Raw genomic sequence first — 18,610 nt, 5'->3', positions numbered from 1 at the left:
GTAAAGTAATTTTGATAGTAAGCTATTATAGCTAATATAGACACTTACGTCATGGGTTCCCTTTATTATAAGACTTATTTACGATTTGTAAAGTCATTTTGATAGTAGGCTAATGTATCTAATATAGACAATTACACCATGGGTTGTCTTCATTATAACACTTATATAAGACTTTTAAAGTCATTTTGATAGTAGGCTATTGAAGCTAAGACAGACACTTACGTTATGTGTGGCCTTCATTATAAGACTTATTTCAGACTTGTAAAGTCATTTTGATAGTAGGCCAATGTATCTAATATTGACAATTACACCACGGGTTGTCTTCATTATAACACTTATATAAGACTTTTAAAGTCATTTTGATAGTAGGCTATTATAACTAATATAGACACTTACGTTATGTGTGGCCTTCATTATAAGACTTATGAAGTCATTTTGATAGTAGGCTAATGTATCTAATATAGACAATTACACCACGGGTTGTCTTCATTATAACACTTATATAAGACTTTTAAAGTCATTTTGACAGTAGGCGATTCAAGCTAAGACAGACACTTACGTTATGTGTGGCCTTCATTATAAGACTTATTTAAGACTTGTAAAGTCATTTTGATAGTAGGCTAATGTATCTAATATAGACAATTACACCACGGGTTGTCTTCATTATAACACTTATATAAGACTTTTAAAGTCATTTTGATAGTAGGCTATTCAAGCTAAGACAGACACTTACGTTATGTGTGGCCTTCATTATAAGACTTATTTACGATTTGTAAAGTAATTTTTATAGTAAGCTATTATAGCTAATATAGACACTTACGTCATGGGTTCCCTTCATTATAAGACTTATTTACGATTTGTAAAGTCATTTTGATAGTAAGCTAATGTATCTAACATAGACAATTACACCATGGGTTGTCTTCATTATAACACTTATATAAGACTTTTAAAGTCATTTTGATAGTAGGCTATTATAACTAATATAGACACTTACGTTATGTGTGGCCTTCATTATAAGACTTATGAAGTCATTTTGATAGTAGGCTAATGTATCTAATATAGACAATTACACCACGGGTTGTCTTCATTATAACACTTATATAAGACTTTTAAAGTCATTTTGACAGTAGGCGATTCAAGCTAAGACAGACACTTACGTTATGTGTGGCCTTCATTATAAGACTTATTTACGATTTGTAAAGTAATTTTGATAGTAAGCTATTATAGCTAATATAGACACTTACGTCATGGGTTCCCTTTATTATAAGACTTATTTACGATTTGTAAAGTCATTTTGATAGTAGGCTAATGTATCTAATATAGACAATTACACCATGGGTTGTCTTCATTATAACACTTATATAAGACTTTTAAAGTCATTTTGATAGTAGGCTATTGAAGCTAAGACAGACACTTACGTTATGTGTGGCCTTCATTATAAGACTTATGAAGTCATTTTGATAGTAGGCTAATGTATCTAATATAGACAAATACACCACGAGTTGTCTTCATTATAACACTTATATAAGACTTTTAAAGTCATTTTGATAGTAGGCTATTCAAGCTAAGACAGACACTTACGTTATGTGTGGCCTTCATTATAAGACTTATTTACGATTTTTAAAGTAATTTTGATAGTAAGCTATTATAGGTAATATAGACACTTACGTCATGGGTTCCCTTCATTATAAGACTTATTTACGATTTGTAAAGTCATTTTGATAGTAGGCTAATGTATCTAATATAGACAATTACACCACGGGTTGTCTTCATTATAACACTTATATAAGACTTTTAAAGTCATTTTGACAGTAGGCGATTCAAGCTAAGACAGACACTTACGTCATGGGTTCCCTTTATTATAAGACTTATTTACGATTTGTAAAGTCATTTTGATAGTAGGCTAATGTATCTAATATAGACAATTACACCATGGGTTGTCTTCATTATAACACTTATATAAGACTTTTAAAGTCATTTTGATAGTAGGCTATTGGACACTTACGTTATGTGTGGCCTTCATTATAAGACTTATGAAGTCATTTTGATAGTAGGCTAATGTATCTAATATAGACAAATACACCACGAGTTGTCTTCATTATAACACTTATATAAGACTTTTAAAGTCATTTTGATAGTAGGCTATTCAAGCTAAGACAGACACTTACGTTATGTGTGGCCTTCATTATAAGACTTATTTACGATTTTTAAAGTAATTTTGATAGTAAGCTATTATAGGTAATATAGACACTTACGTCATGGGTTCCCTTCATTATAAGACTTATTTACGATTTGTAAAGTCATTTTGATAGTAGGCTAATGTATCTAATATAGACAATTACACCACGGGTTGTCTTCATTATAACACTTATATGATACTTTTAAAGTCATTTTGATAGTAGGCTATTATAGCTAATATAGACACTTATGTTATGTGTGGCCTTCATTATAAGACTTATTTAAGACTTGTAAAGTAATTTTGATAGTAGGCTAATGTATCCATCCATCCATCCATTTTCTACCGCTTATTCCCTTTCGGGGTCGCGGGGGGCGCTGGCGCCTATCTCAGCTACAATCGGGCGGAAGGCGGGGTACACCCTGGACAAGTCTAATATAGACAATTACATCATGGGTTGTCTTCATAATAACACTTATACAAGACTTTTAAAGTCATTCTGATAGTAGGCTATTATAGCTAATATAGGCACTTACGTCATGGGTTGACTTCATTATAAGACTTACTTAAGATGTGTAAAGTAATTTTAATAGTAGGCTAATGTGTCTAATATAGACAAATACATCATGGGTTGGTCTTCATTATAACACTTATTGAAGACTTTTAATGTCGTTTTGATAGGAGGCTATTGTAGCTAATATAGACACATCGTGTGTTGCTGTCATAAGATTTATATACAGCTTTTCATTCATTGCGGCTTCAGACAGATTTGTTTTTTGCATTTCTGGTCCAATATTCAACGTTTTTGGTTGCCGACTCCTGGTATAGCGGTTAAGGAATCTATTATAAATTTTTAATTAGAAATGTCAGAATAATTGAATCTACGTTATCACAAAACTTTGTGTTTCCATGAGTTCCCGGCGAGAGGACAAAAGCTGTCTTTGATCTCACCAAGCAAAAGGCGTGTAAAACTCCACTATGTACGGTGGGAAGCAACATGAAGGTGTCGGTTTCTTTGATCTATTGTAATCCAAAGGAAGATCTTGTCTTGACCCGAGATCTACAAAGCAGAGGAAGCAGGACCTGACGCACGTTTCAGGCATCTTTTCTTTGAACTGTTTTGTGACCAAGGGCGATGGGAGTTTATGACCCCCTCGCCCCTTAAAAACAGCTGTTGCCATGTAATCAGGGAAAGTCCAAATAAAAGAGGTGTGCAATCCTTTTGTCAGAGCGTGGTGGAAGACTGTACAAAGAATACAGCCCAGACGTTTCCCCTTATTGAGCTAAATTGAATTTTGTCTCTATTTAATTCCTTGCTTCTTGTCTGTTTAATAGATGTCATCGGTGCTTGAACGTGACAATATAATTTCAAAATAAAATTGCATGATTGATATAAATGTTTCCATAATTAATGTGATTTTTTTTTGTGATTAATCACATGAATTACCTTGTTAATTTTGACAGCCCCAGTAAAAATACTTATTTTTCTTTTTAGAAAGTTAATCCAAATCTGCTCAATTTCCTTTAACCTCTATAGCCCTTAGTGGCCACATGCGTGGACAACACCTTTTAGCTCTTATTTCCAAAATTGTGTACACTACTGAATTGGGGTCATACGGCCACATATGTGGACACTTATACTGCCATCTGGTGGTGTCAGAAGAGTATAACATACAATGGAATTTGGAAAAAAAAAAGCGCAACAATAAAAATTAGCATGTCACTAGACATATATAGCTCGGTTGGTAGAGTGGCCGTGCCAGCAACTTGAGGGTTCCAGGTTCGATCCCCGCTTCCGCCATCCTAGTCACTGCCGTTGTGTCCTTGGGCAAGACACCTTACCCACCTGCTCCCAGTGCCACCCACACTGGCTTAAATGTAACTTAGATATTGGGTTTCACTATGTAAAGCACTTTGAGTCACTAGAGAAAAGCGCTGTATAAATATAATTCACTTCATTTGCAGTACACATATGGACTAAGTCAGGGGTCACCAACCTTTTTGAAACCAAGAGCTACTTCTTGGGTACTGATTAATGCGAAGGGCTACCAGTTTGATACACACTTAAATAAATTGCCAGAAATAGCCAATTTGCTCAATTTACCTTTGGTAAGTGCCGGAGTGAGAAGAGGATTTAAAATAATTAGCGCATGCTTACTTTTACCGCATGCCTTTGGTAAGCGCAGGAGTGAGAAGAGGTTTTAAATTAATTAGCGCCCCGGCGGCAATTCCAGGAAATACGGTATATATATATATATATATATATATGTATACATACATACAGTGCCCTCCATAATTATTGGCACCCCTGGTTGAGATGTGTTAAAAGCCTTAAAATAAATTCAGTGTTTATTGCAGAAGAATACTGTCACACTGAAAATTGTAGGAAAATGTAGCCTTCAACTCAAATGAATTGTAAGAAAATAAAAAAATCCCTGACTAAAAAATAATTATTTTTCATTAAATCACCTGTTCCACAATTATTGGCACCCTTAACAATTCCCAGGAAATAAATATAATTGAAGCATTTCTGTCATTTCTACAGTAGTTTACAAAGTTTACCAGAGTACGTAGGAACATTTAATTAGTAATTCATCACTTCCTGTTTCCCTGGGGTATAAATATGACGTGACACCGAGGCCATTTCTCTTATCCACTCTTAAACATGGGAAAGACAAAGGAACACAGCATACAAGTGAGGCAGATGTGCGTCGACCTTCACAGGTCAGGCAGAGGCTACAAGAAGATTGCCACTCAACTGCAGCTGCCCATATCCACTGTGAGAGGAATAATTAAGAAGTTCAAAACAACTGGAACAGTGGTAAATAAGCCTGGACGAGGACCCAAGTTTATTTTGCCACCACGCACAGTGAGGAGGATGGTAAGAGAAATCAAAAGATCTCCAAAGCTCACTGTTACAGAATTACAACAAATGGTAGCATCCTGGGGTCACAAAGTCTCCAAATCAACCATCAGGCGCTGTCTACACGCCAACAAGCTGTTTGGGAGGCATGCACGGAGAAAACCTTTCCTCACTCACAATCATAAACGCAAGCGTCTGGAGTTCGCCAAACGGTATTGGGGCTTCAACTGGGACCGTGTGCTTTGGTCAGATGAGACCAAGATTGAGCTTTTTGGCAACAAACACTCTAAGTGGGTCTGGCGTACCACGAAAGATGCGCATGCTGAAAAGCACCTCATACCCACTGTGAAGTATGGGGGTGGGTCAGTGATGCTGTGGGGCTGTTTCACTTCCAAAGGCCCTGGGAACCTTGTTAGGGTGCATGGCATCATGAATGCTTTGAAATACCAGGACATTTTAAATCAAAATCTGTTGCCCTCTGCCCGAAAGCTGAAGCTGGGTCGTCACTGGGTCTTTCAGCAAGACAATGACCCTAAACATATGGCCAAATCTACACAGAAATGGTTCACCAGACACAAAATCAAGCTCCTCCCATGGCCATCTCAGTCCCCTGACCTCAACCCCATTGAGAACCTGTGGGGTGAGCTGAAAAGGAGAGTACAGAGGAGAGGACCCAGGTCTCTGGATGATTTAGAGAGATTCTGCAAAGAGGAATGGCTGAAAATCCCTCTTTCTGTCTTTGCCCATCTTGTGAAACATTATAGGAGAAGATTAGGTGCTGTTTTGTTGGCAAAAGGGGGTTGTACAAAATATTAACACCAGGGGTGCTAATAATTGTGACACACATTATTTGATGTCAAATAATTATTTCTTTATGTGGGATTTTTTCCCCACTGAATAAATGCACTTGTATTGAAGGTTGGATTTTTCTCTTTTTTTCCATTAAGGTCCCATATTATTTAGAAAAAAAATAAAATAATTGGAAGCTAAAAAACACATCTCAACCAGGGGTGCCAATAATTATGGAGGGCACTGTATATACATATTTCAAAAATGGGTATTTCTGTCCGTCATTCCGTCGTCCATTTTTTTTCCTTTTACGGAAGGTTTTTTGGAGAGAATAAATGATGAAAAAAACCACTTAATTGAACGGTTTAAAAGAAGAGAAAACACGAAAAAAATGATAATTAAATTTTGAAACATAGTTTATCTTCAATTTCGACTCTTTAAAATTCAAAATTTAAGAGAAAAAAATGAAGAGAAAAACTAGCTAATTCGAATCTTTTTAAAAAAAATGAAAAAAATAATTTATGGAACATCATTAGTAATTTTTCCTGATCAAGATTAATTTTAGGATTTTGATGACATGTTTTAAATAGGTTAAAATCCACTTTGAAATAAGATTTAAATTTGATTCTACAGATTTTCTAGATTTGCCAGAATACTTTTTTTGAATTTTAATCATAATAAGTTTGAAGAAATATTTCACAAATATTATTTGTGGAAAAAACAGAAGCTAAAATTAAGAATTAAATTTAAATGTATTTATTATTCTTTGCAATAAAAAAAAAAAAAAAATTTACTTGAACATTGATTTAAATTGTCAGGAAAGAAGAGGAAGGAATTTAGGTAAAAAGGTATATGTGTTTAAAAATCCTATAATCATTTTTAAGGTTGTATTTTTTCTCTAAAATTGTCTTTCTGAAAGTTATAAGAAGCAAAGTGAAAAAATAAATGAATTTATTCAAACAAGTGAAGACCAAGTCTTTAAAATATTTTGTTGGATTTTCAAATCATATTTGAGTTTTGTCTCAGAATTAAAAATGTCGAGCAAAGCGAGACCAGCTTGCTAGTAAATAAATACAATTGAAAAAATAGAGGCAGCTCACTGGTAAGTGCTGCTCTTTGAGCTATTTTTAGAACAGGCCAGCGGGCGACTGATCTGGTCCTTACGGGCAACCTGGTGCCCGCGGGCACCGCGTTGGTGACCCCTGGACTAAATACATCATATTAAAAGATTACTTTTAGTTTTTATTCTAATTCTGGTCCAATAAGACTCAGGATACGTTGAGAAGACCATGTCTCCCGGCTGGCCTGGAAACACCTCGGGATCCCTCAAAAAGAGACAGGGAGAGGAAAGTCTGGGCTTCCCTGCTTAGGCTGCTGCCCCCGCGACCCGACCTCGGATAAGCGGAAGAAGATGGATGGATGGATGGATTGGGTCCAATAAGTCCAAATAGCAAAGAGAAATAAAAAAAATAATGTAAACAAACTGCTTAGGACTTAAGAGGTTAAGGCGGACTCATTTTCCACACAAGTGCATAAAAAACAACAGCGTCACGTCCCAAGTTCCCACAGATCTAGTCAACACCACCTTTATTTGCCTTTTTGTAAACAGCAGAATTGGATTCAGCAGCATTGAAACATCCACACTGAGCCATTATGTACACACACGTCGTCAATGAACGCAGCCAAAGAAGAAAGAGAAAACAAAACGAGGCAAAAGGTGGCGATAATTCCGGCTTGTATTTAAATTACAATATATGGTGTGTGACAACATTCATAATCATTAGATAAGAACGAGAGGAAGGGACGCTCAGCAACTTAAGCGAAGGTTCACAATTATAACAAGAGGATGGGAAAGCTGCCCCTAAGGAAAAAAAAACACCATGCTTATTAAAATGGAGATCTATTAAGGACCACAACTTAAATAATCAATGTTATGACTATTCTTGTCGTATAATGTATCTCAGTTCAGTGTGGTCCTAATATTTACAGTACATGTTGTGCATTGACGTATTCCACCTCAAACATGATATATATATATATATATATATATATATAAAAAAAGCCAATACGGTAACACCAATATTTTTTTCAACCCAAAACCAAAGCCATTCTTTGTAACCAAACACCTGAATATAAGCGCTGAATAAGCAACCGTACTGTTTTTGAACCGAGAAAACAACCTTTTTAGTGTGCCAATCGTTATTGCATAGTCAAGTACACTTAAGAGAGCGGGGAGATGCACGTGCGGATGTCGACGGCAACTCAGGAAAACGTTAAATATCTCTTGTGCCTTCAATTCAGAGAGCAGGCAAACATTCATCTTTTTGGGAGGCGAGGGGAGGAAAAGAAGGGACAAGCAGGGTCTATGCAGAGTCCACATTCAGGCATGAGGACTGTTCAAAGTGCTGGATGGTTCAACTCAAAATCGCGGAGCTCACAGTAAAAACTGTACATGCGTCGATGCTTTAATGGTAAAGTACATGTCGACGACGCACGCTCGCACATTGCACAACAGATGTTTGTCCTGTTATTGTGTTTTCGCTCACGTTTGCTTCCTGCTGCCAAAAATACACACCTGGTGCGGTAAAGTGTGTGCGTGAGTTCGTGCTTCGTTGGCTCCATCTGTGCAGAACGCAGCTACTTCTCCAAAGCCTGTTACTTTACATCCGCCTTGACGCGTCAGGCAACATTCGTTTCACGAGGACACGGCCCAGCAAATTTGCTACAAAAAAACAAAACAACAACAATGTGCGTCTGTTAAAAGGGAACTGCAATTTTTTGTTCATTCACAATATCTATGTAAGACATGACCACATGTTTGTTTGTTTTATTCACACTAAATACAAACTAAAGCCGCTATTTTCTGCCTATAAACCATGGGTGCCCAAACTTTTTGACCTGGGGGCTGCATTGGGTTAAAACAATTTGCCAGGGGCCGGGTTGCGTATATATATATGTATATATATATATCGTAATTCCTTGAATTGCCGCAGTTGCCTTGAATTACTGCCGGGTCAAACTCGCTTCCCAAAATAATTAGCGCATGCTTAGTATTACCGCCTGGTCAACTTGTGACGTCACGAGTGACACTTCCCGTGTCATCATTTTCAAAATGGAGGAGGCCGATTTCAATACCAGTATTTTGAAATCGCATAAAGGGAAGAATATTAAGAGCTATTCAGTAGGATTTAAGGTCCACGCTTACATCACACTCAAATTTTTACTGCATACCTTTGGTAAGTGCCGGAGTGAGAAGAGGTTTTAAATTAATTAGCGCCCCGGCGGCAATTCAAAGAAATATGGTATATCTATATATATATATATATATATATAATATATATAATATATATATATATATAATATATATAATATATATATTATATATATATATGTATTATATATATATATAATATATTATATATATATATAATATAATATATATATATATATATACAGTGGGGCAAAAAAGTATTTAGTCAGCCACCGATTGTGCAAGTTCTCCCACTTAAAATGATAACAGAGGTCTGTAATTTTCATCATAGGTACACTTCAACTGTGAGAGACAGAATGTGAAAAAAAATCCAGGAATTCACATTGTAGGAATTTTAAAGAATTTATTTGTAAATTATGGTGGAAAATAAGTATTTGGTCAACCGTTCGAAGCTCTCACTGATGGAAGGAGGTTTTGGCTCAAAATCTCACGATATATGGCCCCATTCATTCTTTCCTTAACACGGATCAATCGTCCTGTCCCCTTAGCAAAAAAACAGACCCAAAGCATGATGTTTCCACCCCCATGCTTCACAGTAGATATGGTGTTCTTGGGATGCACCTCAGTATTCTTCTTCCTGCAAACACGACCAGTTGAGTGTATACCAAAAAGTTCTATTTTGGTTTCATCTGACCACATGACATTCTCCCAATCCTCTGCTGTATCATTCATGTATCCATTTTGGTATAAACTCAACTGGTCGTGTTTGGAGGAAGAAGAATACTGAGTTGCATCTCAAGAACACCACACCTACTGTGAAGTATGGGGGTGGAAACATCATGCTTTGGGGCTGTTTTTCTGCTAAGGGGACAGGACGATTGATCCGTGGTAAGGAAAGAATGAATGGGGCCATGTATCGTGAGATTTTGAGCCAAAACTTCCTTCCATCAGTGAGAGCTTTGAATGGTTGACCCAATACTTATTTTCCACCATAATTTACAAAAAAATTATTTAAAATTCTTACAATGTGAATTCCTGGATTTTTTTTTCACATTCTGTCTCACAGTTGAAGTGTACCTATGATGAAAATTACAGACCTCTGTCATCATTTTAAGTGGGAGAACTTGCACAATCGGTGGCTGACTAAATACTTTTTTGCCCCACTGCATATATGGACCCCAGGAAGACTATTGGGTTGTTGTGGAAACCAGCTAATAGGGATCCTTAATAAAAATGAAAAAAAAAAAATATATATATATATATATATATATATATATTCCTCGCGCACTAATTGACTGAAAAAGCGCCCAACACTGCGGCGTGAGCGCAATGATTACACGTTAACGATGGGAACATACATTTTGAGACAATATATGCCTGAGCAACCAGGAGACACCGAAAGTAACAAGGTGGTGGCAAATGGGTTAGAAAGGACAGCTTTAAAAAATAATAATTACAATTAGAATATATATATTTTTTTAACATGGGACTTGAAGCGGTTCGGATTTTGGACGCTGGCGGGCCGCGGGCTGTAGTTTGGAGACCCTATAAACCCTTAAAAAACATCCAAACACCCCTATAAAGTTTTTTTTTTTCATACATGAAATACATATGTAATGTAGTAACCGGCACATTCTGAAAAACATTTAATATTTATATATTTTGACCTTTTTAGGAATATGCGGCACATTAATTAAAACAAACGCATTACGACGTCCTCAGTTTATTTTTTTTCCTACAACAGTACTTTGTGAGAGCCATAAAAACATCACTTACAGTACAAGGTCTGCTGTCATTAGGATGCCGACTGTTACAATCTCGTTATCCTTTCATCCATTTTCTACCGCTTGTCCCGTTCGGGGTGGGGGGGATTGCTGGAGCCTATCTCAGCTGCATTCGGGCGGAAGGCGGGCTACACCCTGGACAAGTCGCCAGCTCATGGCAGGGCCAACTCACATAGAAAAGACAACATTCACACACAAGGGCCAATTTAGTGTTACCAATAAACCTATCCCCAGGTGCATGTATTTGGAAGTAGGAGGAAGTCACCGCAAAACATGCAAACTCCACAGAGAAAGATCCAGAGCCCGGGATCGAACCCAGGACCTTCGTATTGCGAGGCACACGCACTACCCCCTATAAAACCGTGCTGCCCCAATCTCGTTATATTCCCTTAAAATAAATAATCCCCGCGAAGGCAAAGCGTCTTTTGGTGTCGTCGTCCGCCATTTTCAGGTCTAAATTGGCTGTCAAACTGTACCATCTTGTCGGATTACATCGTCATCCTTCAACTATCCAGGGGAGAGGCATTATTTATGATCTACAATAAACTTCCACAAGCAGACCACTGTTTGCGTGCGTTGGCGCTTAGAATCACAATATCATTAATACTTGGTCAGTATTCAAGTGACGAATTGTAAATGGAGTATTGTTGTTGGTTTTTGGAAGTTTTTTTATTGGGTCTTATGGGCGGAATAGAGGACCTCCCATTGGTTCTGTTGTAAGCTTTTATTTACAAGTTACAATGCATTAAAAAAAACAATCACATCTGTCGTCATGTCTTTAATAAGGATTGTTAACGATAGGCTAAAATGTTTTCATTCGTGTAAGACAAGACCACATGTTTTTCTTTTTGTTATGTATTGTAATTCGCAAAATACAGTAAGTACGATGCAGCTAATGGGAGTACAACATTTTGCCCATGAGGCCCTCTAAAAAAACAACATTACAGTTAACCAAGTATTAGCGATATTGTTATTATAAGAGCTAACGCAGACCGTGACCACAGCTTTTAACACAAGCTGAAATGTACATATGTATGGACATTTTAATGTTGTTCTTTTATCCATTAACTATGTTTTATATATAAATGTTGTATACTTGTGATTCCTATTGTTTGGTAATATTTTTTATATTTTAGCTTTTTCCCCCAATGTTTAAATGTATTTTAACTATCTTTTATTATGTATGGACATTTTAATGTCGTTCTTTTATCCATTAACTGTGTTTTATATATAAATGTTCTGTACTTATTGTGATTTTTATTATTTGCTAATATTTATAATATCCCCCCCCAACCCCCACTGTTTTAATGTATTTTAACTATGTTTTATCATGTAAGAACATTTTAATGTTCTTTTATCCATTAACTGTGTTTTATATATAAATGTTCTGTACTTATTGTGATTTTTATTATTTGCTAATATTTTTAATATTTTACCCCCCCCCCCCACTGTTTTAATGTACTTTAACTATGTTTTATCATGTAAGAACATTTTAATGTTGTTCTTTTATCCATTAACTGTGTTTTATACATAAATGTTCTGTACGTATTGTGATTTTTATTATTTGCTGAGATTTTAAATATTTTACTTTTTTCCCCCCACTAATGTATTTTAACTATCAAAGGAATTTCCGTACTTATGTTGATTTCGACTATTATTATTAAATGTTTAGCTTTCTGTTTTAATATGTACAGCACTTTGGGGCAGTAGTCTGTTTTAAAATTGTGCTATATGAATAAATCTTGACCTCACAGAGGGCTAACGCTGCTATATTGACATACAGAGCTGGTAAAGGTTCAGTCTACATTACAAATCATGCCTCTCACCTGGATAGTAGAAGGTTGTTTCCATTAACCAAAAAGTTGGTCAACTTTGACATCTAATTTATACGGGAAAGACAGTAAAATATGCTTGTTTCAATGTTTTTTCTTTTACCAGCGTGAAGATTATGATTATTTCTTCATCCAAACCCCGAAAATATAAACATCTCATCTGTCGGGGAGAACAGACGCTGTACAGTAAGTGATTGTTTTATTATGTTTCTAGTTTGTATTTCTTGTTTAGCAATTAGGAATACTGCTACTTGCTGGATCTACTTATCACTCAGCGTCTAAAACTTGTAGATCGTCTTCCGTATATTCAGGCTCCAAAATATAAGGTTCTGGATCATCATTCGTCTCAAAGTTGTCTTTGTCGTCTCTCACAAAGTCTGCTGTGATTACTCGTAGTTATTGTTAAAGGAAAAGCGAATTTGGAATGCGTCTGTGAAATTAATACATAGCTGTATGCTTAAAATGAGCAAATATTACATATTATTAATGTGTCTCATACTACATTACATACGAACATACTGACAGCGTGTATATAAGTGATTGATGAAGATTTGTGGATGTTTTTTTAGAGCGCTATATAAGCAAAAGAAAGCTAATACCTTTAGTTGCATTGTTATCTGACTTTGGAAAAAAAAACATGTTTTTGTATTACATAAGGATTGTGAAAGATGAACACAATTCCCAAAAAAGTGCAGTTTCCTTTTAAAGTGAAAACTCAGAACCAGTGAACTTACTGAATAAACTAACTACGCTAAAAAAAAATAACAACATCTTTTCTCGTAATAAACAATGAAAAGTACTTTAAGTTCATTCCAGCGGCGAGACAAAGAGGGGCAGGAAGTGGGAACCAAAAACGGGTGTATATTTCACATGTCAATCAAGTCGCGTGGCCGTCGTACAGTTCTCACTGTGTATGCCGGGCCGGAGCGAGCCAGGCCAGGCACTTAGGATGCGGTACTCGCAAGCAGCAAACTACTCGGCTGAATGAAGGAAAAGTCGCTGCTCTTGGAATGGCTTTGAGGCTGGCGTTATATCCCCCCCACCTTAAGAAAAATACTACCTTAACACTCTAATATTGTGGTAATATGAGAGAATGATTCCTATGGGAGAGCAAATGTGAATATGCAACAACTGTCACATAAAGCAAGGTGGAACGTTGCGATAAAACATGTTTTTTTTGTTCATTTGACTCCCTGATAAGATGAAGCCTCCCGGTGCGTTAAACCCATCGCCACGCGTTTTCGGCGTCCCGGGCCTCATTAAAAACATTTCCCCAAATGGAAATATAGTTTATACTGCATACATACAGCCGAAGAGGAAAAGGGGGAGGAGAAGGGGGAGTGTCTGTGCAAAACTAGAAGACCGTTAAAAGGAGGAGGGCGTGGGCGTTTATCTGTCCTTTGTGGTCAGCTTCTCGATCAGGTCCTGAAGCGGCGCCAGCTCTTTCCTGTCGATGAGGTTGAATTCCTGCAAGACAATAAACCAGTTACATTCACAAGTTTTCATTTTGTTACATACACAAGTTTTTAATTTTGTTAAATCAGCTCCATACACAAGTTTTCATTTTGTTGGCTAGAATTGTTCGTCTTCGTTATCGTCAACAACCTATTTTCGAGTGACGGGATTTTCGCGAACGAGTCGAGTCTTTTGAACAGCTCTTCCAAGTGAACCATGAGAACTGACTTGCAGTAGGGCTGGGCGATATATCGAATATACTCGATGAAGAGGCAGGGATTTGTCTCTCACTTGTCACCTGGGATAGTGGGTGTGGCTACATGTGTGTGGGCGGAGTGTGTGTGTGGGACAGTGGTACCGGGCCGCAGAATTTTTTTTATTATTTTTTATTAAAAAAAATAAAAATAAAAATAATATATATATTTTTTTTATTATTAAATCAACATAAAAAACACAATATACACTTACAATTAGTGCACCAACCACAAAAACCTCCCTTTTTCATGACAAAGAAAAAAAAAAATTGATTCAAGCGGAAAGATGTCGAGCAGACAACCGTAAAATGTCAACTATGCGGCAAAAGCGTTGCTACAAAAAGTAGCATTATTGTGTGTGCATATGTGTAAATAAATGAACATTGAAATTCAAGTAGTTTTTTTAATTTATATATATAAAACATATATATATATATGTGTATGTATATATATATATATATATATAGCTAGAATTCATTGAAAGTCAAGTAATATATAAATATATTTAATATATATATTTAATATATATTTATTAAATATTTGACTCTTAACCAAGCCCCACCCCCAACCACGCCCCTCCCCACCTCCCAAAATCGGAGGTCTAAAGGTTGGCAAATATGCCCGCTAGACAATGAAGAGTCCTTGAAACTGTGCATGTCAACATCTCGGCCGTTGCCACACCCACAAAATGCTGAAGCAACCATTTCCAGAACAACACCGTATGAAAAAAAATAGTCAACAACAGAAGGAGATAACGTCCACATAGCGAAGGACATACACTATTGGATTTCTTATTATGTAGCTAATTTTTTTTGACAGTTATTTAAATATCTTGTGTGACATCATGCACAAAAGTGCACTTCATTTGTTTTAAACTATTGCAGAGGCGTTCTGTACAAAAAGTGCACTTTAATTTAGTGTTATTTTGATATGTCATCTTAGTGACATGATGCACAAAAGTGCACTAATAGCTTGTTTTAAAATGTCTCTGACAATCTTGCACTTTCTGTTTTGGAAATAAGACGAATGTTTGTGCCACTGCTTAATAACTGTTTAATGAATACAGTTTTGGTAAATTGACTTAGTTGGGATTTCCCTCTCTGCAAGAAAGTTTAAAATTAGCATATATTATTCCAGTATGAACAAGAATATTTTAATGTAGACACATAAAATCATCATACTGCTGTGATTATATGCATCAAGTGTTTATTCAAGGCGAGGGCAAAATATTGCGATATTTATAGTGTATCGTGACATTGGCCAAAAATTTTGAGACATTAATAAAAGCCGATATCGCCCAGCCCTACTTGAAACTGTGCATGTCAACATCTCGGCCGGTGCCACACCCACAAAATGCCGAAGCAACCATTTCCACATCAACACACAAAAGACACGATTGTGCATGTTTTTTTGTGTTTTAGTCTTCATATTTTATCTGTTTTAATGGCTAAGCTTTTATTGTTTTTGAATATTTCTTCGTACTGTAGCATTTTCGGCTATGTTGAAATGAAAAGTGTGCACTGCTTGGCAAATAAAATCTTATTTGCAATTATTAATTTCTACTTTTTGGTTGTCCTACTCTTTTCAGCGATCCTTGAACACACTGCAAAAAACACCTCTGTCTTGTATTTCTCTGATTGATCTTTCTGTGCTATGACGGTACAGTTTTTAGGTTTAATAATCACAATTGAATGTCTTAGTTGCGTGTTGCATTTCAAGTCAACTTCAAAGATGCGTAGACTTCATATTTCAGTTGATAAAATGCACTGTAATTTCAGTCGGCTACAATGTTGAGGAATTTAGTCAACTAAAACTAAATCAATGTAGATGACTGAAATACATTTTCGTCAACCTACTATGACCAAAATTAAATTAAAAACTGCTGTCATTAACTAACACACGCACACAGTAATAGTGTGGCCCCCTACCTGGACGAAGAAGATGAAGTGTTTGAAAGATGTGTTGAGGTGGGCCTCCTCCTGCAGCTGCATGACAGAGTCGAAGTGCTGGTGGTAGATGTGAGCGTAGACGCGGAACAGGCGCTTCAGGATGGTCTTGGCCACCGACATGAAGTTGCGCTTGAAGGGGACACCTTGGACGCAGGAGAGGGTGAAAGTGAGTTGCGATCATTCCAAACCATCTACATAGTTTTGATTTTCACTGGCCTCTCCCCAAAAGTAAGTCAGTTTTGTAGCATATTTTGTTTGTACAGACAATACTACCATGTAAAAATTAAACTGGACTGTACTTTACAGCAGTGGTTCCCAACCTTTTTTCCGTGATGTACCCCCTGTGAACATTTTTTAGATTCAAGTACGCCCTAATCAGACCAAAGCATTTTTGGTTGAAAAAAAGAGATAAAGAAGTAAAATACAGCACTATGTCATCAGTTTATGATTTATTAAATTGTATAGCAGTGCAAAATATTGCTCATTTGTAGTGGTCTTTCTTGAACTATTTGGAAAAAAAGATATAAACTTGTTGAAAAATAAACAAGTGATTCAATTATAAATGTGAAGTGAATTATATTTATATAGCGCTTTTCTCTAGTGACTCAAAGCGCTTTACATAATGAAACCCAATATCTAAGTTACATTTAAACCAGTGTGGGTGGCACTGGGAGCACGTGGGTAAAGTGTCTTGCCCAAGGACACAACGGCAGTGACTACAATGGCGGAAGCGGGAATCGAACCTGCAACCCTCAAGTTGCTGGCACGGCCACTCTACCAACCGAGCTATACCACCCCATAAAGATTTCTACACATAGAAGTGATCATCAACTTAAAGGGCCCTCTTTGGGGATTGAAATAGAGATCCATCTGGATTCATCAACTTAATTCTAAACATTTCTTTACAAAAAAATAAATCTTTAACATCAATATTTATGGAACATGTCCACAAAAAATCTAGCTGTCAACACTGAAAATTGCATCGTTGCATTTCTTTTCACGGTTTATGAACTTACATTCATATTTTGTTGAAGTATTATTCAATAAATATATTTATAAAGAATTTTTGAATTGTTGCTATTTTTAGAATATTTTTTGAAAAATCTCACGTACCCCTTGGCATACCTTCAAGCACCCCCAGGGGTACGCGTACCCCCATTTGAGAACCACTGCTTCACCGTACAGTTGTCATGATACATGAATTTCAGAGTTAATTTTCAATACTTATTTGATAACACAATAAAAAAAAAAAAAGAACCAAAGTATTTTAAATTGCCTAATTAATGGAAAAGTGTGTCAAGTGTGTAGGATCACTGTGCTTTAACATCTTTTTGCACAGATTTAAAAAGCAGTATAAGCTGCCAAGAGCGACATTGAGAAGTGATGTTTTCGCAAATCGATCAAGTCTTCTGAACGGCTCTTTTAAGTAAACGATGAGAACCGATTCGCAGTTGTTTTTTTTATGCACATGCAGGTAGAGCGTCTGCAATTACCCATCAGACTGGCACCTGCATTAGAAAATTAGTCAAAGCAAACATAACAGCATTTGGGTGTACTTTTTTAATAATAATTGAAAAAAAAACTTTTTTTCCCCGTTCGTTTTTATTATTATTTTGTAGGGGTGTAACAGTACGTGTATTCATATTGAACCGTTTCGATACGGGGGTTTCGGTTCGGTTCGGAGGTGTACCGAACGAGTTTCCACAAGGACATATTAAGTAGCGTACCGCACGTTGGGTAAACCAGTGGTCCCCAACCACCAGGCCCAGAATAATTTTTTCTTAATCTTTTTTATTTTTTAATAAAATAAAATAAAATAAAAAAATTGACTGACTATACCTCCTCTTTTCACCGGATATGTCCTCTTTTGCGGGGCTGTCCGGGCGGAGTTTCTTAAATGCCTCAAATGTCCGGCATTTTAAGTTAGGGTTGCGTGTATTTTCAATGTACGTTCGGGGTTAAGAAGGGGCTAAAAACAAAACAAATTGTGCACGCAGCAGGATTTGTGAGGGACGGACAGAGACAGAGAGCGAGAGAGTTATGATAAACGCGCATGCGTCTCCAGGCTCTGCTTTATATCCAGAGTTTTATCAGATTTTATTTTTTATTATCTATAGCAGGGGTGTCAAAAGTGTGCCCTGGAGGCCATTTGCGGCCAATATTTTAAAGGCCCACGGCACATTCTAAAAATACTATTAAAATAAGCAAAAACATAACAAAAGTGAAATAAAAAGGCTTAAAAGTTAAATGTAATTTAGAAAAAGTTGCAATGTTGACTAATAAAACAAAGCTGTTTT

General features: G+C 36.4%; 1 protein-coding gene across 3 annotated transcripts in view; it reads right to left on the bottom strand.

Moving 5' to 3' along the window:
* Nucleotides 1-7,388: 7,388 nt before the first annotated feature.
* LOC133557543 (MOB kinase activator 1B) overlaps nt 7,389-18,610 on the bottom strand; it is a 33,421-nt gene continuing 22,199 nt past the window's right edge. The window contains exons 5-7 of one of the 3 annotated variants that reach the window (XR_009807790.1): nt 16,293-16,456; nt 10,816-14,122; nt 7,389-8,550 (exon numbers count right to left, since the gene is read on the bottom strand). Coding sequence is in view for 2 of the 3 variants with exons in the window: in XM_061908088.1 (XP_061764072.1) it covers nt 14,045-14,122; nt 16,293-16,456 (242 nt within the window). In the remaining variant the exon portion in view is untranslated. Of the gene's footprint in view, nt 8,551-10,746; nt 14,123-16,292; nt 16,457-18,610 lie in introns of those variants that run through there. The other 2 variants (XM_061908088.1, XM_061908087.1) reach the window with 2 other exon arrangements.

The sequence above is a fragment of the Nerophis ophidion genome, linkage group LG08, assembly GCF_033978795.1.
Source record: "Nerophis ophidion isolate RoL-2023_Sa linkage group LG08, RoL_Noph_v1.0, whole genome shotgun sequence".
In the NCBI taxonomy this organism is placed as follows: domain Eukaryota; kingdom Metazoa; phylum Chordata; class Actinopteri; order Syngnathiformes; family Syngnathidae; genus Nerophis; species Nerophis ophidion.
The sequence above is the reverse complement of the archived record's forward strand: the minus strand, read 5'-3'. Positions and strand labels throughout refer to the sequence as shown.